The 25,365-nt window shown below is 34.5% G+C and overlaps 2 protein-coding genes and 1 long non-coding RNA gene across 3 annotated transcripts; 1 reads left to right on the top strand and 2 right to left on the bottom strand.

The window, feature by feature from the left end:
• The first annotated feature begins 2,331 nt into the window (after nt 1–2,331).
• On the top strand, nt 2,332–5,724 carry LOC132299305 (FT-interacting protein 1-like). The gene has a single exon (XM_059795833.1). The coding sequence runs from the start codon at nt 2,454–2,456 to the stop codon at nt 5,628–5,630; it is 3,177 nt and encodes a 1,058-aa protein (XP_059651816.1). The 5' UTR covers nt 2,332–2,453; the 3' UTR covers nt 5,631–5,724.
• Nucleotides 5,725–5,935: 211 nt separating this feature from the next.
• LOC132299306 (large ribosomal subunit protein eL6) lies at nt 5,936–9,540 on the bottom strand. The gene is made up of 4 exons (XM_059795834.1): nt 9,211–9,540; nt 8,974–9,080; nt 6,418–6,599; nt 5,936–6,327 (listed from the first exon to the last, which is right to left on the bottom strand). Exons 1-4 carry the CDS (start codon nt 9,459–9,461, stop codon nt 6,172–6,174), a joined length of 696 nt encoding a protein of 231 aa, XP_059651817.1. The 5' UTR covers nt 9,462–9,540; the 3' UTR covers nt 5,936–6,171.
• A 1,124-nt stretch (nt 9,541–10,664) lies between these two features.
• LOC132299304 (uncharacterized) lies at nt 10,665–13,580 on the bottom strand. The gene is made up of 3 exons (XR_009480056.1): nt 13,308–13,580; nt 11,791–12,125; nt 10,665–11,715 (listed from the first exon to the last, which is right to left on the bottom strand). It is a non-coding gene; the product is annotated as an uncharacterized LOC132299304 (long non-coding RNA).
• Between the last annotated feature and the right edge of the window lie 11,785 nt (nt 13,581–25,365).

Here is a 25,365-nt window from a genome sequence, read left to right as displayed (position 1 = left end):
ATGTATTTTTGTTTAGGTAAAATAAAATAAATAAATAAATTGTGTTTTTTTGAAATTATTTTTTAAAAAGTTAATATAAAAAATGACAAATTCTTGAGTAGTGTTACAAAGTCCGAATTTATTTATTTATTACAATTTTAATGAATAATGTCTAATAAGAACTCTTACACAGTAATTAATAAGCTGGACTCTTATCTCTTTTTATCGTGTTTACTTCAACAATTGTCACATAATTGAATCAATTTCGACCTCGCGAGTCTCTCTCATTATTTGTGAGTGTGTGAGGTGCCAAAGGAAATTAGAGAAGCTCGAGAGTTTTGTTTTGGCTTTTTTGGGACTTTGAAATGGCATGGATATGGTCATGTGGGATGAAGGTTACCCCTATATATATTTCCAATATTGAATGAAAAGCTGTTGTGGAGTGCCAAAACAATTATTATGCTTACACCAGTTGTTTCATTGCTTAATTACTGAGCTTTTTAAGCATGAGTATTAGGGACCACAAATGAGCTTTTTAAGCATGAGTATTAGGGACCACAAAATGAGCAGAAAGAAGCTAGATTTAGAGCCAACAATGTTTATAAAGATCAAATGGCATCACTTTATGGGTTGAACAAACAATCAACTCAATTGGATGATCTTAAACTTTTTTTTTTTTTTTTAAATATATATATATATTCTTTCGATTTTAACCTCTGTTTGGAGAGAATGTACTTTTCTTTCCATTTTTATCTTTTCAGGGCAACCACTTACAAGTCACAAAATGTAGCATGGAGAACATTTTCCATGTACTAAGAGTACCATGCCATCAATGTCATCGAAAAGTGTGATCGTATCCTCATCGAGGGTGGACATTACACCCTCATAACTAAAAATGTATTAAAATGTGATTGCATTTCTCATAATCATTCACCCATTTTTTTTTTTTTTGACAACGAAGAGAACCTATGCCTGAATTCTCTCATTTTGTTGTAAGGTGTAAAAGAAATACCAGTTACGGTCTTTTATAATAATGCCCGTTCAAAGTTACTAAGGAGAAGTTGCTTGGAAGTCAATGTACGAATGACTTCGCGGGGGAGATGAGCTGGGCGATAGAATAAAGGGGGTTAGAAACAATAATGAAGGAAGATTAAAAAAAGAAAGAGAATAAGTCACAGGAAAAGCATCTTTGGGCAACATCACAAGCCCTTAAACTTTAGGCCCTTTAGGGTTTGCTTTATGCTTTTCTTTCATCTTCTTGTATGACTTTTTAACTCTTCACCTCCTCTCTTTTCACATAGATATTGCTGCACTAAGAAGAATGGAATGTCCCTAAAGCACAACAGAGGATCCAAGTAATGCATTCCCACCACTGTTTGAATTCTTATTTTATTAAAAAAAGTGAAGCATTACTAATCAGAATCTTCAATTTTTTAATCCACAAAGATCATTTGTTACATTGAAATCAAAATAGTAATAGCATGACTATATAAAATAGAATTTATCACTTCACAATAATATTTGCTTTAATCATGCATTAAAACCTAGTTAAACAGCAATCAATCCTAGACAACACATTATCTCATTCTTAGGGAGACAAAAAACAAAAAAGCAAAAAAAAGAAAAAAAAGAAAGAATAAATAATAAATCCATTCTTGGTTTTATTAATTTAGGTGATAATTAAGAAATTTACTCTTTTTTACTTTATTGAAAGAACAAGTGACATCAAGAATGTCATCATTGGAAGACCGTATAATCATCCAATACTAACAAAAATACAAAGCTTTGGAGGACATGGATATATTTTGCACCCCTGTTTTTCTAAACAACCAATATAAGATATATATTCATTTAACAAAGATATGTAGCTTTAGAAACACATATGGAAAGAAAGGAAAAAAATGAAAAATACAACACGCGCACTTTATCACATAATTAAATATAAAGGCTATGTTTGTCAGCTATGTTTAAATCATTTTTAAGCTAAATTTCTGTATGTTTGATTGGCTAAAGGGGGGACAAGATGAAAAAACAAGTTGGAATTGTGCAACAAGCATTTGAACCTAATAGATTATTGTTTCCTTTTCATACCACTCTATTTGCAATCAAGTATAGCACAGGTCTGGAAGTTCTTGGAAAATAATCCTTTAATTTCCTCTATTGTGCTGCAAACCAATAATATAAAATGGCCTTGTTTCATGGTTCACTTTTATCACTTTTGAACAAAGTTTATGCCTTCCCTCTATTTCCCTCTAGCTCATTCCAGAAATCACAGAAGCTTCCTCATCAAAGCATTCTTTTCTTTCACATCACAACATTACCTACAATCTGTGTGTGTGTGAGAGAGAGAGAGAGAGAATCCCAATGCTTTCCTAATTAGAACCTCTTTGCTTCTCAATTGAGTCTTGAGGTTTCTTGTGCAGAGCCACTTCCTAGTAGCTTCTCGCAGCAGCGAAGCCAGAAGTAAAAGGAGCATGCAGCTAGTGGTGGAAGTTGTAGATGCTCATGATCTTATGCCCAAAGATGGTGAAGGGTCAGCTAGTCCATTCGTAGAAGTTGATTTCGAAAACCAGCTAAGTCGAACCAGAAGTGTCCATAAAAATCTAAACCCCATTTGGAACCAAAAGCTCTTCTTCAATTTCGACAAAACCAAAAACTACAACCATCAATCCATTGAAGTCTCTGTTTACAATGAGAGGAAACCACTTCCTGGCCGAAACTTTCTTGGAAGGGTGAGAATTCCTTGCTCAAACATTGTCAAGAAAGGCGAAGAAGCTTATCAAGCATTCCGGTTAGAAAATAAGTGGTTTTTCTCATCTGTCAAAGGTGAGATTGGCCTCAAAGTTTATCTCTCGCAAGAATCCGAGCCCAAGTCTCCTCCTTTATCCTCTTCACCACCATTGCAACCCTTAGCAACCTCTAGTCCTCCTCCTTCCAATCCTCTTGTTTCAGAAACCACAAGCATTAGTAACACATCATCTGCTCTTCCCAAATCTGCACTTGCCATTGTTGACACTCCTAAAGTGACAACAGATGCACCCGAAATAGAAATTCCCACACTTGCTGTCATTGAAAGTCCTATTTCTCATTTTGCAGCAGTTAAGTCTAGTTGCAGCATTCCTGCTGAAGAGCCAAAGGAAGAGATCAAAGAACCTGTTGAAGTAAGAACAGAGACAACACAACACATATACAAGCACCAAGTTCTGCAGCAACCAGTCCTATCAGTGGGAAAACAACCAGAAGGTGTCCTCTTCACAATGCATCAACAGGTCAATCCACAACCTCATCCTAGCCACCAAGAAGATTTTGAATTGAAGGACACGAATCCCCAACTTGGTGAACGGTGGCCAAGTGGAGGATCATATGGCGGAAGGGGGTGGATGAGCACTGAGAGATTCACAAGCACCTATGACCTTGTGGAGCAGACGTTTCATCTTTATGTTCGAGTTGTGAAGGCCAAAGATCTTCCGCCCAGCTCCATTACCGGTAGCTGCGATCCTTATGTAGAAGTGAAGCTCGGGAACTATAAAGGAAGGACAAAACATTTTGAGAAGAAACTGAACCCCGAGTGGAACCAGGTATTTGCTTTCTCCAAAGATCGTATTCAATCATCTTCGCTAGAAGTTTTTGTAAAGGATAAAGAAATGATAGGAAGAGATGATTATCTTGGAAGGGTGCTTTTTGACCTGAATGAGGTTCCAACGAGGGTTCCACCTGATAGCCCGCTGGCTCCCCAGTGGTACAGATTGGAGGACAGGCGTGGGGAAGGGAAGGTGAGGGGACAAATCATGGTTGCAGTTTGGATGGGAACACAAGCCGACGAGGCCTTTCCTGAGGCATGGCATTCAGATGCTTCATATGTGCAGGGAGAGGGTGTTTTCAACATCCGGTCCAAAGTTTATGTCTCACCAAAACTTTGGTACCTCAGGGTAAACATCATTGAAGCTCAGGACATTATTCCAAATGACAAAAGCCGCCTCCCTGATGTTTTTGCGAAAGCCCAGGTGGGAAACCAAGTGCTCAAAACGAAGGTGAGCCCAACTCGCACAGCAAACCCACTCTGGAATGAAGATCTTGTCTTTGTAGCTGCCGAGCCTTTTGAGGAACAACTGGTCCTTACTGTTGAGGACCGAGTACATCCTGCAAAAGATGATGTGCTGGGGAAGTTAAGTCTACCACTAAACATTTTTGAGAAGAGGCTTGACCACCGGCCAGTCCATTCTCGATGGTTCAACCTCGAGAAGTTTGGTTTTGGTGTTCTGGAAGCTGACAGGAGGAAAGAACTCAAGTTTGCAAGCAGGATACATTTGAGAGTTTGCCTTGAAGGTGGATACCATGTACTAGATGAAACAACTATGTACCTAAGTGATCAGAGGCCAACGGCAAGACAGCTCTGGAAGCAGCCAGTTGGAATATTGGAAGTGGGTATATTAGGCGCACAAGGCCTTCTGCCCATGAAGATGAAAAATGGTCGAGGAAGTACAGATGCTTATTGTGTGGCCAAATATGGCCAGAAATGGGTTCGAACCAGAACAATTCTTGATACCTTCAGTCCCAAATGGAATGAGCAATACACATGGGAAGTCTATGATCCGTGCACGGTGATAACAATGGGAGTTTTCGACAACTGCCACTTGGGAGGTGAGCAAAATGGTGCTGGTGCAGCACGCGACTCGCGGATTGGAAAGGTACGGATTCGGCTATCAACGCTAGAAGCTCATCGTATCTACACACATTCTTACCCACTTCTTGTTCTGCATGCATCTGGGGTGAAGAAGATGGGTGAGCTCCAACTAGCTGTTCGGTTCACTAGCCTAGCTCTAGCTCACACGATATACCTTTATGGCCATCCCTTGCTGCCAAAAATGCATTACTTGCATCCTTTCACAGTGAACCAAGTAGACAATCTGAGATACCAAGCCATGAATATTGTTGCCGTAAGGCTTGGGCGAGCTGAACCACCACTCAGAAAGGAGGTGGTTGAGTATATGTTAGACGTGGATTCCCACATGTGGAGTATGAGAAGAAGCAAAGCGAACTTCTTTAGGATCATGTCCCTACTTTCTGGTATGATATCAGTGAGCCGATGGTTTGGTGATGTTTGCCATTGGAAGAACCCCATCACATCAGTTCTATTTCATGTTCTGTTTCTGATACTGATCTGGTACCCAGAGCTGATACTGCCTACTCTCTGTCTCTACATGTTCCTAATCGGGCTATGGAACTATAGATTCAGACCAAGACACCCACCTCATATGGACACTAAACTTTCGTGGGCAGAGGCAGTGAACCCAGATGAGCTTGATGAAGAATTCGACACATTCCCATCTACCAAATCACACGATGTAGTTCGAATGAGGTATGACAGGCTCAGAAGTGTGGCTGGGAGGATTCAAACAGTCGTGGGAGACATAGCTACGCAAGGGGAAAGATTTTCGTCACTACTCAGCTGGAGAGACCCGAGAGCAACCAGCCTTTTCATAATGTTCTGTCTTTGTGCCGCGGTGGTGCTCTATGTGACCCCATTTAGAGTTGTGGCTTTAGTTGCAGGACTTTATATGCTGCGACATCCTAGGTTCCGAAGCAAGTTGCCTTCTGTTCCTAGCAATTTCTTTAAGAGATTGCCAGCTCGAACAGACAGCTTGCTTTAAAGCTCTTGACAGAGCGAACCAAGTATTTTTTATTTTCTGATAAATAACTTTTCATGTATGAATTTTAATGTCATGTTTGAAGTCTTTTTCATCAGGAAGCCTCTTTACAAGAGAATTGTTTGTACAACATACATACGAGCACTATAATAACATGCGTAAAGTAAAAGAGTTTTCATCAAGAAAGCAAATTACAAGACACAAAAAAGCAAGGCAACAGCATAAGCAAAAGAAAAAAAAGGCTCAGAGCCTAGGCTGTTTATGCAATTATTCATCAATCCACCCTCAAAGAACACCACACAGCTATATCAACTGAATATGAAGAAATCTTATATGGATTATATAGATATATATTAGATCCATTGTACTCTCTTGGGGGAAGAAAGGAAAATTCCTCTAACATTGCAATGCCCAACATAACATAAAACTTAGATGATTATCCAAACAAAAAACGATAATACAGATGCTAACATCAAGTTCAATCAAAACAAAACATGAAAAGGGAATAAAAGTATCATTTCTAATAATTTTAAAAAATCTTCCTCTAAAAGACGAGCTCATGAGGTTTCATGCCTGCCTTCAGCGAAAACCTTGCAGCCAGATAGGTCTTCAAGTCTGGCACGGATTCAATGGATTTTATCAAGGGTGCATCCACAGCTTTCTGATCATCTTTTTTCTCCACCGGAAGCACATTCTTTTCCTACATTTTGCAGGGTATAAGAACATAAAAAGTAAAAAAAAAACAATAATTTAATCAAGTTTGAAATTTCATAGGGGATAATGGACAAACCTCTTTCTCCGCCTCAAAAAACTCGCCTTCTCCTTTCTTACTCTTCTTCTCAACCTTTTTTGCGAAATACTTGTCATCAAACTTTTCCACATTAACTCCAGCTATGTCAACCTTTGTTGAAGTACCAATAACATAAGATTGATTGACACGTCTCAGAGGAACACCATTAAATTTGAATGGTCCTGTAGTGACAAAGGGGAAAATGAGAATAACTTCAAAATGAGAGCAATTTCTATGACTGAATAAATGTGGCACAGAACCAAATCAAAGTGGGGAGAAAGGGCATGAGCAAGATTGGTGGTGATTCACACAAGGTAAAAGTTTAGAGGAATAAACTAGTAAATCAACCACTCACAAATTCACAGCTACGGTCAGTGTCACAAATAATACTAATCCATTTCGGCCCTTATATCGATACTGGAACAATTAAATGATTATACCAAACTATTCTAATAACGGTTCACAACCGCCAATTTTAAACATCTATTTCATTCCTAAACAAAGACAGATTCTACTTTGAATGATTTTCAAGAACCACCGAAAAAGAAAAAAATAAGTTTTGAGGTCAACTTGAGAGTCAGTCATAAAATAATCTCATAATTTTTGTATCTTATTGAGAAACAGCTAAAATATCAGAGCCAAGTAAATTGTACTACAGGGAAGTCAGTTTTAAGGCCAAATTATAAATCATGGTCATCGCATACCATGCAGGTAATGCTAATATAGGGATGTCACTTAACAGGACCAAATTGGAAGTCCTGGCCATCCAGAACCATATTTGAGGCATCATAGTGGTACACTGGTACCATAAAGATGCAACCATCTAAAAACGCATGCCAAGTGAAACCTCTCAGGAAAATACCATTACGGTTTTGATGCACTATTAATTTAACAATAAAAACCTAAACGAGTTGATCAAATCCTTCTACGAACCATACGAGCAAACATGTGTCAAGGCATCAACATTAAAGCAACAAAATAGCATAAAGTCTGATAACGTATATCAAGGAGACACTAATTGATAAACTCATTAAAAATGTGACAAAGAGACCAAACAGAGTGGTTGTTATATTCTATATATGAAAGTAATGTCATAATAACATTATCAAAACAAACTCATGAACTATTACCATTTCTTTAGGATATTGTTAGAAAACAGGTCCGAAACCGCCGATCAAAACATTCTGAAAAAGCGATGAATGCATAACCTGTTTTCTTTCATACTTTTTAATAAATTCAGAAGGAATGTTGCAGTACATCCCAAACACCTCACTACACAATCGAGGCATTATTTAGCACAGATTGTTTTCCTTGGAACAAGCAAACCACATCACAAAAGCTAACCACCCTCAAAACCAACACGGGGACATCGTCAAAGGCAGTGACGATGATGACGTCAGCGGTAGTGACAATGACGTCAGCGGTAACGACAACGAGGGTTGCTATCTGCAAGACTTCACACACGAATGGTTTTACACAATCCATAAAATTTCTGGCTGGCATCTCTTTCTAATTCAAAGTAAAGCTATTTTCGTCATTGCGAGACATTTATTCCAGTCTTCAATCTCACTTCGTGCAGATAGCAACCCTCGTTGCCTTCGCCACTGTATGTCTCGCAATGACGAAAATAGCTTTACTTTGAAGTGAAAGTGAAGACCGGAATAAATGTCTCGCAATGACGAAAATAGCTGTACTTTGAATTAGAAAGAGATGCCAGCCAGAAATTTGATGGATTGTGTAATACCACTCGTGTGTGGAGTCAGATAGTCATCTGCTGCTGTATGTCTTGCAATGACGAAAATAGCTTTACTTTGAATTAGAAAGAGACACAAGCCAGAAAATTTTATCGATTGCATAAAACCATGTGTGTGGAAAGTCGTGCAGATAGCAACCCTCGTTGTTGATCGTCACTACGGATGACATCATCATAGTCACTGCCTTTGACGATGTCCGCATGTTGGGTAAAAAAATCTTTCTTGTTAGCTTCTGTGATGTGGTTTGCTTGTTCCCAGGAGAATGATCTATGTTAAATGATGCCTAGATTGTGTAGTGAGGTTCCTTTCTAAATTTATTAAAAAGTATGAAAGAAATAGTTAATAGGTTATGCAGTTGTATATTTTTTAAAATGGTTAGATCACCCATTTCAGAATTGTTTTCTAACAATATCCTAAAGAAATTTTTATAGTTAATAAGTTTGTTTTGATGATGCTATTACCACATCACTTCCACATATACAATATAACAACCACTTTTCATGCTTTTTTCCAATTAAAATGCTCAAGTTGCAATCCTCCAGCTTCATTGCACAAACTAATTAGCATGCTTCAATCTAAAACCAAAACAATCAATCATACACACTCTCACCACCCAACAAAGCACAATAAATTAATCAGCATATAACCCAACGAAATCAGCCTAAAAACGTGTAAATATCAGCTCATCAAGCGACAAATTGTGATAAAATATAAACATAAAATCAAAATTATACTTTAAAAACAAAATAAGAGCTTTCATATACTAAAACCATTTCACAAAGAACAAATTTGAAAAGCTCACCAGTAACCAGAAGCAACCCAGATGAAAGCTGCTTCAAAAACACCACTCTCTTCCCCTTAAACCTCCCAGCCAGTATAATCAGCACCGTTCCAGGAGTAATACTAGCCCTACAGAAATAACACAACACGTACAATAATATCATATAAATCAAACATTACATATAAATAAGACTTATACAATCAAATGCAAACAAGCGTATATATATGTGTGTGTGCGAGTGTGCGTATATATATGTACTTGAGCTTGGTGGGTTTGGGTTTGCGCTTGTTAAGGAGGGGTTTCTTGACGTCGTCGGCCGGGTAGAACTTGGGGGGCTTCTCGGCGGGTTTGGGGTCGGCTGGTTTCTTGTCGTGGCGGGGGAAAACGCCGCCGTTTTTGGCCTTGATAGCCCAGAGACCCCTCTTGTGGTACATCTTCGATCGAGAGAATTTGCCTATGCCCCGAATCAGATCTGGGTTTCGGCTCACTTTAGGGGTCTTAGGCGCCATTGATGATCTCTCTCTCCACCACCTCCTCTCTCTCTCTCTCTCTGCTCGTTAGTCTTCAACTCTCTCTGTGTCGAACTAGGGCAACATACGGCGTATTATAAACCCTAATAAGGGAGTGGGTCTCTTGGGCTCCTGGTCCGCGTTCATGAAAAGTCTACTAATGGACTGGTTTTGAACTGGGTCCAACCCATTGTAAACACTAATAAGGAGTGGGTTTCTGGGCTCATGGTCCAGAGTGATGAAAAGTATTAATGGGCCGCTTTGAACTGGGCCTAAAACATTATTTGGTAGAATAACTTTGTTCTTCCTTTTCTACCAATAAGTGTGTGTACTCATCTAATCATATTATATCGTTTTTAGTAATTTTATAAATTGGTGGATCGATCAATTTTTTTTAAATGGTAAAAATAATGTGCTGAATTTAAAGATTACACTGAGGGATGTAATGACAATAAATGAAATTTGACAAGCAAGACCAGTGACTTGTAGGTGTCCATTCTCTTTCAAATCTTCTAAATTTGGTAGGGGACTCTGGAACATTAGAGGGCTTAGAGCATCTCCAATGCAAAAATGCTAAATTCAAATGCCAAATCTATATTTTGACAGTGTTACAGTGTCAAAATGCTATATTTTAGCAATTTTGCTTCCATGATGAAAATGCTATTTTTTAACACAACCACTATTCTTTTTCAACTACCATTCCCGCCATTCATGTTTGCATCAGTAATGTTAATATTAGGCACATTCTAAGTCAAGTTTTAGATAGTAGAAGGAAACTAAAATTAAACTTAATTAAAAAGAATAAAAAATCTAAAATATCTAGTCAAAAAAGGACCAAAAAAGAAAAAAAGAAAAGAAAAAAGAGAGAGATAAAACAAAATGATACATATATTTTTAATTTTTTTTTTCGGGAATATATATATATATATATATATATATATATATATATATTATATTTGATGCACCTGAAACGGTGCATCCAATTGAAGTGTCGCGGGAGCCGACACCCTTGTTTTCTGAGTTCCTAGCTCGTCATGGTATGATTCGATCTTCTGTAATCCATCACAGACATCGCAATGATCTTATTGAACATTTGTGCTCACGACAAGGACAGATTTGAAGAACTGGGTTTCAGATGTCTTTTGTTTGGATCCTTGATTTATTAATATGTGTGTTTTGTACACTAAATAGTGTACAAGTGCGTTTTTTTTTTCTAAGTGTTTGTATTTTATTTCGCTTGTTTGTCTTATTAAAAATAAATAAAAATATTTGGCGTGTTTGCCTTATTAAATATAAATAAATTTATTTGGCTTGTTTGCCTTATTACAAAAAATTAAAATATTTGGCTAGTTTATTGCAATGGAGATTCTGTTTCAAAAAAAAAAAAAAAACATATTACCAGAACAAACCAAATTACGAAAATAGATGCTTTCATGAAGCACAACAAAAAAAAGTTTCGACAACACAGTCCATTGCCTTTACTTTCATTGTCAAGCATACTACTTCATACAGGGAACAAACCAAAATAACATATTGCAAAATAGTCCTAAACTTCATACAGGGGACAAACCAAAATAGCATATTTCTAGAAAGTGCTAAACTTTATACAAGGAACAAACCAAAATAGCATATTCCTAGAAAGTGTTAAATTTCACCTGTCCTTCATGGTGGACATGGGGAAAAAGGAACATAATAATCAAAGTTTGTTGAGCGTGCTTGTAGTTTGGCAAGAATCTCATTCTTGCGCAGCTGGTAATAAACTTTCGCCTGAGGGTCCATGTTGGAAAGGTCCATCATCATAATCTTGGCTTCTTTCTCTTCTTTCTCCCTTTGATTCATTTGCTCCATTACGTACTTTAACTTTTTTTTTTTCTATTTCACACTTTTTTATATATCTGTCAGTTGTAGTTTCGTTAAATTTTTCCATCAAATTACAAAAACGAGTGTCTGCTATCTTGCTTTTCTTACGTGCTTCTTTTGCAGCTTTCTTTCCACTAGGCCTTTTGGTTGTTGGGGAGTCAACAGATTTTTCGGTTCAATTTTGATTGGAATCGAGAGAAATGGGCGTCTCAGGAATTTGGGATGCGGAAGAGGAAAATGGGGAAAAGGAATATGGGGTCATTGCAGGAGACTTTGGCTTTTTGGAGGATCCCTAATTTTCTCACTTAATGGCATGTTCCAAAATCGCCCAACAATGATCCAAAGAAAAGTATTTCTTCTCATTTTCATAATACAAACTTTTTGCTTGAAGAACCTAGAAAATGATATGAAACAAAATTAGATGTATAAAAATTAAAATTACAACTAACAAGAAAAGTAGAATTCTCACCTTATCTGTTTCATTGATTCCACTTTGTTGCCTATTTTCAATTTGTTTGGCGCACCGACTATATTTACTGCAAAACTTCATGATTATGCCCCAACGAGATTGGATAACAACTTGTGTTTGTACATTTTCGTCGTTGGAATGATCAAGATAATTTTGAAATATCCGATTCCAAAACGTACTCTGTGATTGCGAGTTACCAACAATTGGATCTTGGGTGATGCTCAACCAAGCATTACAAATTGCTATATCTTGATCCAGCGTGAATGCCTTTCCTCGCTTTGTTAATGATTGAGAGACTTCCATTGATAGTTATTAATTGACCTTTAAACCTGTGTCTTTTAGAAATCACATATTTTAGATTTGCTGGATGGATTACAATTATTTTCGAACAAAATATATGAGAACAAAAAAAAAAAAAATGCTCAGATATGCAGAAGCACAAAACAGTATCTAACAAGACCCCAAAAAAGATGCCAAGACAACAACAAATATGCAGAAAGACATCATTGACAACAAAACCAAGCTGCAAGCCTCTGCCATAAACAACATGAAAGCCGATAAAGAAAGCCACCATGCGCAAAAAAAGTTTGTCTAGACAAACTGCTCTACAATGCAAAACCTCCCAATTCTTGTAAAAGCCTTTGATTTTGTGCAGAGTTTCTTTATATTTTTTTGGCCCAGAAATCTGCTTCTAATGAAATTGATAATTTTTGCTTCAATTCAAATTTTCTCATAGAATTTAGCATAATTTTACATATGCATGTAAGCTTGTTGGGTTTATAATAATATTATATTATGATCTACTTAAAGTGGAAGAGCGGATTTAGATCTTTTGTAGCAGAAAGAAAAGTAAAATTGATTTTATAAATTGGATTTAACTTCCTAACCAATAACCCAATTCCAAATACTCATAATTCCAGCCTCCAATGCTATGTAAAACAAAATGGGCAATTCATTTCCACCACTGTCCAAATGAATGCGGAACACATCCTTCAGCTTCTAAACACAGTGGGTTTTCTGGCACTGTGCCATGATATGTTTGATTGAATTTAGAAGAAAATTACTATGGAAATGGATCATGTAAACATCTAATAAATATATATTGTTACATTGTAATTTACATTTCTTTGAAAATCATCAGTCTCTTTTGTGGTGCTGGTGCAGATTGCTAAAAGAAAAACCTTTCCAAAAATACGAGTGTGCGCAAAACCTTTCCAAAAATATCATATTGATATTATTAAGCCCATAAATTTTCCAGAAAAAAATTGTTATCCTGAAAATTTTTTCAACATTTAATCAGGATCAAAGCTAATGGCATCAAAAATCTGAACACTTGTTTCAATATACAACTAAATTGAAACAACAAAGGAAGAACAGTATTAATAGTTGTAGCAGAAATTCCTTTCCATTCAGCAACAAAAATCAACAGTATTAATAGTTGTATATAAAGCAAAATCAAAATTTCCCTCACTCCATCAATTTTTCCAAATATGTAAGCAGAGTAACTGAAAGAGTACCTGGGTTAATTGCAAGTTTGGTGTGACACACATATACATGACGCCCCTTCTTCTCTTTCTGTCGCACACCAAAATCAGATTAAGCTCCACATATCTCTCTACACACATATAGGGGAAAACAAAATACAGGCCGTCACTGGTCGCCGGTCTCTTCCTTGTGTGTTTGTGCCGCCGGTCTCTTCTCTCTCTATGTTGCCTTAGACAAATAGGAGCCGGTCTCTTCCCTGTGCCATCGTTCTCTTCTCTCTCTCTCTGTTGCCCTAGACAAATAAAAGAGCCAAATAGGAGCCGGTCCACTTCTTTTTTGTGGCCCCAGCCCATATAGCAATTGCTATATATTTTGTTACAATTGACATAATAAATAGCAAAGTTAAAATGTAGCAGCCAAAATAGCATTGCATTGGAGAGCCCATTTTGAAGCCCACCTGCTATATTTTGAATTAGCAGCCCAAATAGCAGCCCCTTTGGAGATTCTCTTATAAGATTTTGTAGACTATAAAATATTTTAGAAAAGTGAAAAGTTATGTAGACATTGAATTTATGTAGAATGATGGATGTAAAGTTCCTTAGACCTGGAATGGCTATATAAGGAGTGAATTTGTCATTTATTATCAACTACTATTGTAGAATGAGTTTACAACCACTATGAGAAAAAAAAAAATGTTCAATAATGGTAAATGTGGTTAACAGAATATTACTTATAATTTTAACATTTTTACTATAGAAAGAAAATTTAAATTTCTATATTTTATGCAAATCAGGAATACTAAAAGCTAAATTTCTATATTTTGTAACCTCCAGACAAATGTGGGGATGGGAGTAGACTCAAAGTACTGATCATGTTTGTACATTAGAATCTTCTATCATGCAAGAAAAGAACAATATAATTTCTAAAGGAAAAAAATAAAAATAAAAATAAAACTTAGCATGAGTTGATAACCATTTGAATTATTATAGCAACTATAGCCCCATGAAATTATATATCTGCTCCTTGATGGATATATATGTAAAGAGAGATGGGTGTGGGGTAGAGTGATAAATAGTGGTCGATGTTAAGCTAGCTTGCGTGTCAAGAAAGCTTAAAAAAAAAAAAAAAGACCGAGGAAGGTGCATATAATATGGTATATATGTATTAACCTTGCGAAGTTTCCATATGAATAAAGATGTAATTTTTTCGAAGTTATTGGCATCTGAAGTGGTTTGTTATATAATAATAATAATAAATAAATAAATAAATAAATAAATAAATAAGTAGATAAATAAAAACTGTGTGTTGGTCTCCTAAAAAACCTAGCTAGTATGTGGTGTTTTTACGTAAATTTTTTCAATTTATTTTTATTTTTATTTTCTATCTTGCGTTTGACCAAAGTAAGAAAAAAAATATTACCTATAAAAATGGTTTACCCATCAATTTTTTAAAGGTTATTTTACACATCCAACCTAATGCATACTTGAACATCATATTAATTTATCCTTTGGACCACCTGCTGAATGTTTTTTATAGGTCCATTAATAATTTGAACATTGTTTGACTTGACAAATTACAAATCTAAAGTCCATAAGCTTAGACTGCTTTGTCCAAATCTGTAAGTAGGCCTTTAAGAGTTACACGCCTAGCCCAATTGTTGAAGCCCTAAAAGCTCCAAACTCTCATGAACCCTAATGTTACAAACTAAGAATTGTCTTCACGTAATGGGTTTTACAGCCTGTGCTACATGTTAGTCCTGAGCCTGGAAATGGCTTTGAATACAGCCTTGTGAAAATACTTTAGCGATACGCTAGTAGGGGTGCAACTTGGGCTAATCAAGAATTGATTTTTCACGAGATTGGATGACTATATTTACAATTCAAGTTTTATTTGGGTTAAAAAATACCAACCCAAATTTAATAAAGATTGGGCTTAACTTGTGATGCCAACAACTCGAACAAAATTGAATCCAAATTTTAATATTATTTTTATATATTTAAATCTTAAATGGTTGCATGTACTAATTTCTTAATAACTTGTATGTAATTTTTTAGAAATTTGCATTTAGTCATTTTTTTTGGGCTTAGGAGTATTCTAATATGAAATTAACTATAACACCACATTAAATTTTTAGTGTGGAGATTGACCATATGCGTAATATGAATTACCCTACTTTCGAATCCGAAACCTCAACCGGCCAAGTTGCAAACCCGAATTAAAAAATTTAAAGATGGATTGGGGTAGGGTTGAGTAGTTAGGGTCAATGATGGAGCTCACAAGAATGCCAACCTAGGAGCTCATAATATGAAGAAACATTTATGGCTGTTCATCAATGCTGTTATTGACGACCCTATATTTAATTCAGAAGCAAAAGACACATTGACCATGCTCCAAAGTTGTTTTGGGTCCAAATGCGAACTCTCGCAATAGTTAAAGGTTTGCATTATTATTTCTTAGATATTTATATATAAAAAAATTTAAATTTACTCAATATTGCATGACCTTAACCATTGTCGCATTTGCTAATTAACTCTGGAGTGGTGGAAACACTTCTGTCATGGTAAAATTATGATAAAAGAACTGCTGCAGAAAGGGGAAACAGAATCTTTGGAATATTTCGTAAACTACGAGATGCTTTTTGGGCTGGAGGGAAAAATTCTCACAAATGTACCTTGATTCTGACCAAAGGAGATTCTTCTATGGCTCTTGCAGTAAGTCCATGATCTGCTGTCCCAAGTCTGTCTATTGGCAATGGATTCTAGTATTGCCTTGTGATGTGCATGTCATATTTCATATACAAATATAGTAGTGCATTGTCCTGTGAAAAACCCTAAAACCCTAAAGCGTGTGCATGTCATTTTTCATATGCATAGACTCATCAGCATTTCCCCTGCGAAACTACAAGTAAATTGGCAAGACTAGGATAATAATTATTTTAAGTAGTAAAACTTGCTTGCGAATTCCAATATGAAATTATATTGTGCTTAGCAGTATTCTAATATGAAATTAACTATAACATTACATTAAATTTTCGGAGTAGAGATTGACCATATGTGTAATTCAAATTACCCGACTTTCAAATCCGAAACCTCAACCAGCCAAGTTGCAAACCTGAATTAAATAATTTAAATATGGATTGGATTAGGGTTGAGTGGTTAGGGTTAGAGATAAATTTCAGGAGGCACAAAATAATACTTTATAAATTATATACCTATATATATAAGGTGTTTTAGAAAGAAATAAATTTAGGTATGTTAGGCCTTTAGCAATTTTTTTTTAGGTATATTAGGCTTAGAAGTGTTTTAGGTCTTTAGTAGAACTCGGGAGTCCGAATAGTTACCCTGGTCGTTACCTGAATCCGAGGTTATCTAAGGGTAATACAATTATTTTCCGTCATCCAATGAGTAGAGAGTCATAATAGTTCCCACCCGGTCAATTATAATGACATTTGGTTAATTAAAACTCAATACAACACTTCCAGTCCGAATTGGAAGCCCTAAGGTCACAAGGGTAAAATGGTTATTTCAAGTCAAAATTATAAAATGATACTTGTACTAATGGAAAAATGGCTCAAAATACTACAATTTGGGCGCAAGAATGACCTAAGTCGGATTTAAAATGAACAAGTTATGACTGACCGAAGTTGACGTCCCAAAAACTAAAATCTGATACACTTGAACCTATACCAGAAACACATGGAATAGTTTCATCTTGGGCAGCCCCCAAATCTGAACCTATTCTAAAAATGCATGGAATGGGTTCATCTTGGGCAGTAGCCATTTCTGAACCCAACTTGAAGTTGAACCTGTTCTAGAGTTGCATGGAATGTGTTTATCTTGGCTAGAACGTACGCACAAAATGGCCAAGAAAAAAAAACTAATTTGAGTACTTATGGTCATGGATAACTCTTAGGTCCCATGAAAGATCATTGGGGTGCTTTCCAACCTATTTAAACATGATAAATAATTGCCCTTCCCTTGCATATTCATAGGTAAATTATGTGTACAATAATAATCTTTATGAGACACCATAGCAGCATACGTGAATTGGGTTTAAATTAAAAAAACATCATCAAATTTATCTCAACTGATAGAAAGCATATAAAGTTTGTTTTTAATTATAATTAATTAATTAATTAATTATTTTAAACTCTTTTTTCACTTTCTTATAATTCTAATTCATCAACGTATCAACATTTGTAACATCAACAACAAAACACTGGAATTTTTCTAAAAGCAAATAAGTTTTTCTATACAACAAAGTTTCTATTTGAGTAAAATTAAAAAAGTTTCTATTAATAAGCTATTCTAAACCGCACAGTTTCTATTAATAAGCTATTCTATACAACAAAGTTTCTATTAATAAGCTTTCTATACAGCAAAGTTTCTATTTGATATAGAATTTGCTTCTAATTCAAATATGTTTATTCTAATCACATGCCTTTATTATCCTAATCAAATTCTAAACGTTGCTACTTTAATAATCCATGTTATTCTTAATTTGGTATCCCAATGGATAAAATTCATTTTAAAATATATATTGATAGATTCATCAAAAAGAAAAAATATTTTCAAAATCAACATATTACCATTATCATGGACTTTAGAATGGTTGACTGATTGATACATTTTTGAGATTTTTCAATAGTCATTACTGATTCATAATTTTTTGAAATTTTTTTCAATATATATTGGTTGTTCAAATACAGAATCACTAGTGAGATTTTTCATTTTTGGAGGGGGAGAAGTGTCATTAGTGAGATCTTTCATTTTTGGGAGAGAGAGGATGGGAGCTAGGGAGTGAAAAGTTGAAGAAATCTGGGCGCAAAGAGTTTTAGCTTTTGGTCTCAAGAATCTAACAAGGAAAGTGTAACAATACTAAACACCCAAACTATCAGCATTCCTTATATGATAGGTTTTGCAACTATCAACACCTTATGTGATAGCTTTCTAAAAGAGTCCTAGAGAAGAGGATAGAAAGTGAGAGATAAAAACTTTGAAAAAAAGTTAAAAAGAATAGGAAGAATCTCACTTTAATAGGGAATGACAATTATGATATTAAAAATGGTAAGAATTAAACTTGTGGTGTAATGGTTAACTAGTAATTTCATTTAGAAAGAGTGTGAAAGTTGTGTGCCACAGTATTAATGTGGAGCGCCAATATAGCTCCAAAAAAAAAATAAATGAAATATATATATATATCTAAGTAATGGATACTGAGGCTGTGTTTGGCGGCTTTTGGAGGCTCCAAAATGGGCTTTTAAGTCCAGGAAGGAATTCTACAAAAAAGTGAGTGTTTGATAAATATTTTTAAACGAGCTTCCTTATAAAGCCCAACTCTTCAAAAGTCCGTTCTACCGAAACAACAAAATGAGGCTTCTCAAATTCACTTCTCGGAAGCAAGGAGGGTTTTAAGTAATAACTATTGTTGTTACAATTTTGACCTTATAAATTATAATTTTTTTTCCCAAATTAACCTTCGTTCTCAATTTTATTACAAGAGCAATCTATGTTTGCTGGGGAGATGACGAACTAATAGGAAAAAAAAAAATTAGCGTGCTCTCCTTTCTCGTCGGAGTTCCGCAGAGTTACTCAGCCCACAAGTGTTCGGATTTCTGCCGGAGAATATTATGTTTTAGGATTTTGAAGATGAATTTGAGTGTTCCTACACTCCTAATCATATTATTTTTCATCAAATTCTCCATTCTCTATTTGCCACTGCCCTAGAATCCATTATCGAATCATTGTTTCTGTAAGTTCTCCTCTATCAATCTCTAGAATTTCTTTGACCAATGAAGAGTTTTGGCATGTTTCGTCTACTATGGAAAGTTTAAAAATTCCTATGGAATACGGGAAAAAAATTCCTATGGACTATGAGGGCAAAAAAAAATTCAGCGGCAAAAAAAAATTCATACAAAAAAAGAAAATTTAGGACTAACATTCATATTCAACAAAATTTCCATTTCTCTAAATACTACAGCTATATATATTATCTTTCTCCCTTTCAATCTTTTGTAGCTCTTTCAATTTCTGCAAATTCTCATGATTCATAAGTTGTAAAAATCGGACTTAGGTTAGACATGATTTTTTAAGTGCATCATAGCACAATTCATTTCTTTTGCAAAATTATTCCCATTTTTGTTGAATATGTTATTTTCCTTCTATATTTAAATTATTGATCATGTTTACTTTATTTATAAATGGAAATTTATTATCTTCTTTAAATAATATTTAACATATATAGTATCCATTTTTAGTGGTAGAAGTGTTCTATCTAATTGTTCATTATAATTTTATGTTAATTACAACTTATTCTTTTTTTAATTACTAAACTGTTGTTGATATGATTCAATATTTGTGTCAAATAGAATATAGAAAAATATTATGTAAGAATATTATTGTAAATTTGTAGTTATTTAATAGTAGAAGGATTTCGGTGACTTTGCAACCAAAACACATATCGTGTGAATAAAATCACTTTTGTACATAAAAGAAGTTCTCAAAAAATAAGGTTAACCAAACACCTTTATTTTTCCTAAATTCCTTCCTATAAGTAATTCTTGAAAGTCCGTTATATTGAAAGGACTTTTCACAACAAGAAGCTCATCCAAACACAGCCTGAGTCTATTATGAGATAACGGTGTTTTGAGACATGTGAAAAGTCAAATAAGTCATCTAATAAACTTTTCAATTCACAGCATGGTTGTTTGCTTTTCTGTTTTTTTTTCCTACTTCAGTTGTTTGCAGCATTAGCGCCTTTGTGTTGGGACGTTTGTATTGGTGGGTTTGGGTACTCTGAAAATTTTATTTTATTTATTTATATATTTCGTACAAGATGGGATTTTATAGCCTTTTAGACTTTGTTAATACCAAAACAAAAAAAAAAAAAAATTGTTGGAACAAATTGTTGTTTGCAAACTTGAGATAGAGTTGCTCGATGATATGCCCCAATCGCGGCAATGCTATCAAACTTCCATGTAAATTGACTTCATGATGATTAGAATAATTATCTGTTTTAAGATATACATCAATTACAACTTGGTTTTGTTTTTCTTGTTCAGTGGAGTATATTATGGATATCTTACATGATATGTATAGTTTCAATAGATCGATTCTCTTTTTTTGTTTTTTTCCCCCTCTTTTATGATTTTTTTGTCGCTTGTCTAAGTTGTCAATTTGACTAGCTGATTAGGTTTAAATTTTCTATCAATGTGAATATAATCACATTGTCTAAATTTCTTCATGTTGTCATTCTTACTTTCTTGACTATCTTAGCACATTTTACATTTGAGCAATGATAAGTTAGAGTAAATTCATTTCGCTTCTCTTACACTGGAATCTCAACTTCCATGTGTATATGTTTCTTGGTATACATTTTAGTTTTTTTTTTTTTTTTTAATTTATTTATTTTTATAATGATACTATTATAGTAGGTTTCTTAAAAAATATTTTGTATTTTTTGTGTAACAGTATTATGAAAACTAGTTTGATGCATTATATTGTTGCTGGCAAGTGTAGGTTACTGCTCTTTTGCGTTAATTACATATTTGATTTTTCTAAGAAATGGAGAACAATTGTCACGTGAATATGTCATTTAGTTTGGAGAGCAGTAACAATGATAAAGTGAATGAGCAAGAGTTAAAAAATCAATTAGTGGATGAGCCCAAGGTAGGGATGATTTTTGAGTCTGAGGAAGAGGTTCATGATTTTTATAAGAAGTATGCGAAACAACGGGGCTTTGGTGTAGCAAAAATAAGTGTAAAAAATAGCCGTAACGGAAAGTTAATTAGTTAAGTTACTTTTCACTTGCATGTGCTCGGAATGGAAAGACAAAAATCAAAGGCGAAAGACTCTTTTCATCCAAGGCCTTCAAGACAAATTGTAAGGCCAAAATTAATCTTGCTGGTAAAGATGATGGAATGTTTGTTATTGATACTGTCTATTTGGTTCATAATCATGCATTAAGTCCGAGAAAGGCTCGACATTAATTACACAAGTAATAAAGTTCTAGATTCTAATGTCATAAAAAAGATTGGAATTGAATGATTCAGCAGGTATAATAACATTAACCAAAATTTACCATTCACTTGTTGTTGAAGCTTGTGGATATGAGAACTTACCATTTGGTGAGAGAGAATGCAGAAATTACATTGCAAAAGCAAGGCAATTGAGACTAGGCATTGGAGATGCTGAAGCCATTCTTAACTATTTTTTTCGTATGCAAAATAGGAATTCAAATTTCTTTTGTAAGTTTGATATGGATGAGGAGGGGCACGCGTTTACGGAATGTTTTTTGGGTTGACGCTAGGTGTAAGGCCGCATATATTTCTTTTGTAGATGTTATCACTTTTGACACTACTTACATTACAAATAAGTATGATATGCCTTTTACCCCGTTTGTCGGGGTGAATCATCATGGGCAATCTATTTTGTTTGGTTGTGGTTTATTATCAAATGAGGACACTGATACTTACACTTAGTTGTTTCAGTCATGGTTGACATGTATGTTAAGTCGTGCTCCTAAAGCTATTATTACAGACCAGTGCAAAGCGATTCAATCAGCTGTGCAAAGGTGTTTCCAAAGGCATATAATGCCAATGATTCATATTAAGTTGGGTAGACTTACCCAATATAAAGAAATTAAGAGAATCTTAAAAAGTATCATGTATGAATCGATGAATTGTGATGAATTTGAAAGAAGTTGGATGGAATTGATTAAAGAATATAAGCTTGAGAATAATGAATGGTTGAAGTCTACAGAGATCGCCATCGTTGGGTTCTAGTATATGTGAAATGCATTTTTTTGGGCTGAAATGTCAACTACCCAATGGAGTGAAAGCATGAATGCTTTCTTTGATGAGTATGTTCACTCAATTCAAAGACCTCCTTGAAGTAATTTGTTGAACAATATGATAGTGCCTTAAAAAACAAAGTTGAAAAAGAAAACAAAGCAGATTTTGCATCTTTTAATTCTATCATTCCAATAATAAGTGAGTTTTCTATTGAGAAACAATTGCGAAGTATTTACCAATGATATTTTAAAGCATTTTTAGCAATTCACTTTTACACATGCTTATGAACAGCAATTCACCTTTACAAAATCTCAACTTTGGGCAACTTTTATACGTTTTTGAATCTGCTTGTTAATTACATTTATGCATATTGATATATTTTTTTTAAAAAATAATTTGTACATTATTCATCGTGCTTCACAAAACCATGAAAGATTTGGGTCCAATGCTTCAACTTATGGTTGCTCTTTTAGCAGTGAAAACAATATGAAGCCAATGATTTAGTCTTTAAGGTATATAATTCTATGAAATTTTTTAATTGTTATCAAATTCATTTCAACGTATCTAAAGCTACTTTGTTTTTAATGCTGCAGGTTCTCTTTGAAGTGCTTACATTTGCATTAAGTTAGAAATAAAAATTCTAAGAAATTGTTGCCACCACCAGCTTTTTAGCTTCTTTTTTATTTTTTATTTATTTTTATCCGTGTTCCCTGTGTACTGGATTGGGATGGTAGATGTACTTTTCTCAATCTCAAGTTACATTTTTCAACTCTTTTTTGAGACACTTACAATATCATTGGTATTTTGTTTGGACTGCAATTACTGAAAGTCAATTATTAGAGTCATTTAGAAAAAAATTCTCAATTTATGATCAACATGGGGCCAACTCTTGCTTTGTGCCTTTCAAACAAGTGATTCAACAAACTGAATGTGTACTTCAGCAACTTTCACAATATCAAAGGGACATAATTTCCCATCAATTTGATTTAAAGTAGAACTATTTCTGGAAGTTTGAAACATATTTGTCCAGTTTTATGCTAGTAAGTGTGATTTAAGTTTTGAATCAGAAGCCAAGGCTCAAGAAAAATAAAAAAAAATGAAGGCTAACAATTGTGTCCAAGATACATATACCACGAAAGAAACTTTGTCATGTGGAGGAGAAATTATTAAATGGTCACCATTGTGTGATACTCATTATATTTTATTGGAGAGTTTGGATTGGATTAGACAGTGGTTTAGAATCATTTAATAATTTCAATCTTTATCATTTTTCTTTTTCTTATGACCAAATTGCACTAAGGCCGCTAAAGGCCTTTGTACTAGAGAAAAGTTGCGAAATTTCTCATATATTATTATTATTATTTATATATCTTTGCAAGAAATACGCTTACGCACCCACTTGTCCTTCTAGAGATTTGAATCATCGACCTTTTAATTTGTAATGTGAGAAAATACCACTAGACTATAACATTTTTTTCCCTGGTAAATACTCACCATAGTTAAGGAAATAAAATAATAGATATTTTTTTTTATTTAAAATAAAAAATACCCTCAATTTAGAACCAAACTTGGCCAAAATGCCAATGTTATGTTCGGTTGAATGAAATTGATGAAATGAAATTGATGGATTGAAATTAAAATTAAAATTCGAATGAGAATTAATTTTTCTCTGATTTCAATTACAAAATCAAATATGCCTAGCATAAGAGCGAACATAGCCTAAGAGTTTTCATAGACCCACGCAAAAAAGTAAACATGTGACCCAAGGATGAGGTCACGAAGGTGACGAGTTTTATTTACATGAAGAGGTTATTGAGGCATTGGTGGGTATCAGAGCATGAATCCGTCGTTTAAGGTCTGATTATTGTGTTTACGTTTTTTCGACTACTCCGTGAATATAATAAGATAACAATCATTTACTTTAAAAGTTTAAACTGTTAAAGAAAGTTGAATCTTTCAACACGTTCCCTCATGTGTGAACTTTTTTTTGTCCAACACTTAATTCAATTTTAATTATCAAAGTTTCAACACATTCCCTCATGTGTGAACTTTTTTTTGTCCAACACTTATTTCAATTTTAATTATCAAAGCGACAATAAGGTTTCAACACATGATATTGTCTATTTAGGTACCATGTCAACTGTTGAGTTTGTGGCTCGAATTTGGTTTGTATGTAGTTTTCTGCAAAAGATGGACCAAATCAAAATTTTGGACCATTCCAGTTGGGATGAAGTTTGCAGTTAGGAAAAATCGCTTTAAATGAACCAGATGGCCATCTGGAGTGACGAGTGAAGACTCCACTTTGGAAGGCTGAAAACTTGAAGAAGGAATTTGTGAATTGAGTAGGTATCTATTTTAGAGTTCTGATTGGTATGAAAACTCCTTCTATGTCAAGTTAGGGAATCTTTCTCAACAAGAAATTGGGTTTTAAAGTTTCTATATATAAAGATGGGTTTGGGTGTGTGTGAATGAAAAAATGTAAGGGGATAAGAGGGTGAGTATTGTGAGGGGAGGAGAGAATATATGTAATTCCCTTTGCCTCAAAAGAAAAAAAGATGCGTGACTGGGTAGGAATTTGATATCTAGAGCCTTAGAGCTAAGCGAGCTATGTAAATTATGGCCTCTAAAAACTTAAAATTGTAAGCGAAAGTTAAAAGTTAAATCATTCTAACACTTTTAAAACAGAAGATGGAGAGTTTTATTCTGCAAAAGGATGGCACAATGTTATTTATTTATTTGTTAGAAATAATCTATATATATATATATATATTTATTTATTTATATATCACAAGAACATAGCAAAAAGGAGGGCCAGGGATGTGAGTCACACGCGACCAACACTCGCAGGTGGATTTGGTTGTAGTGACCAACCCCCAAAGAGAAGAAAACTTGAAGCCGAGGGTGCTTGGAAGGAGTAGATATTAAATGCTGAGTAAATATTAAATGCGTCAGCAAGTACATTACATCATAAGTATACTCTTTTAATAAAATATAACATATTATCTCGTTTTTAGTTATTTTACAAGTAAACCAATTTTTTTAAAAATAATGCTTCATAAAGGGTTGAACATATTAATAATTTGGTTTGTCTAGCATATTCAATATTGTGTTACGGTTTGCTGGGATCTAAGACTTGTCAATTCTTTGCGTGGGTCCACGAAAACTATCGGCTGCGTGAATTTTATTCGTTTTAGATAACTCTTTGTTATATACTAGATTTGTCAGAGGCTAACCCCTCTCCACTTGCCCGATGTAGGAACAACCTTTTTTTTGCTTGTATAATAACATTACAAAAGCCC

This window comes from Cornus florida, unplaced genomic scaffold, assembly GCF_030987335.1.
Source record: "Cornus florida cultivar Cherokee Brave unplaced genomic scaffold, ASM3098733v1 CherokeeBrave_3.0.0_Hap2_Chr03, whole genome shotgun sequence".
In the NCBI taxonomy this organism is placed as follows: domain Eukaryota; kingdom Viridiplantae; phylum Streptophyta; class Magnoliopsida; order Cornales; family Cornaceae; genus Cornus; species Cornus florida.
Note: the sequence above shows the minus strand (reverse complement) of the source record. Positions and strands in the feature narration are given on the sequence as shown.

Coding starts and splice junctions, on each gene's coding strand:
- LOC132299305 (XM_059795833.1), top strand. CDS start 2,454: ATGCAGCTAGTGGTGGAAGTTGTAGATGCTCATGATCTTATGCCCAAA.
- LOC132299306 (XM_059795834.1), bottom strand. CDS start 9,461: ATGGCGCCTAAGACCCCTAAAGTGAGCCGAAACCCAGATCTGATTCGG. Junction 9,081..9,210: donor CCCAAACCCACCAAGCTCAA/GTACATATATAT, acceptor TTATTTCTGTAG/GGCTAGTATTACTCCTGGAA. Junction 6,600..8,973: donor TGGGTTGCTTCTGGTTACTG/GTGAGCTTTTCA, acceptor TTGTCACTACAG/GACCATTCAAATTTAATGGT.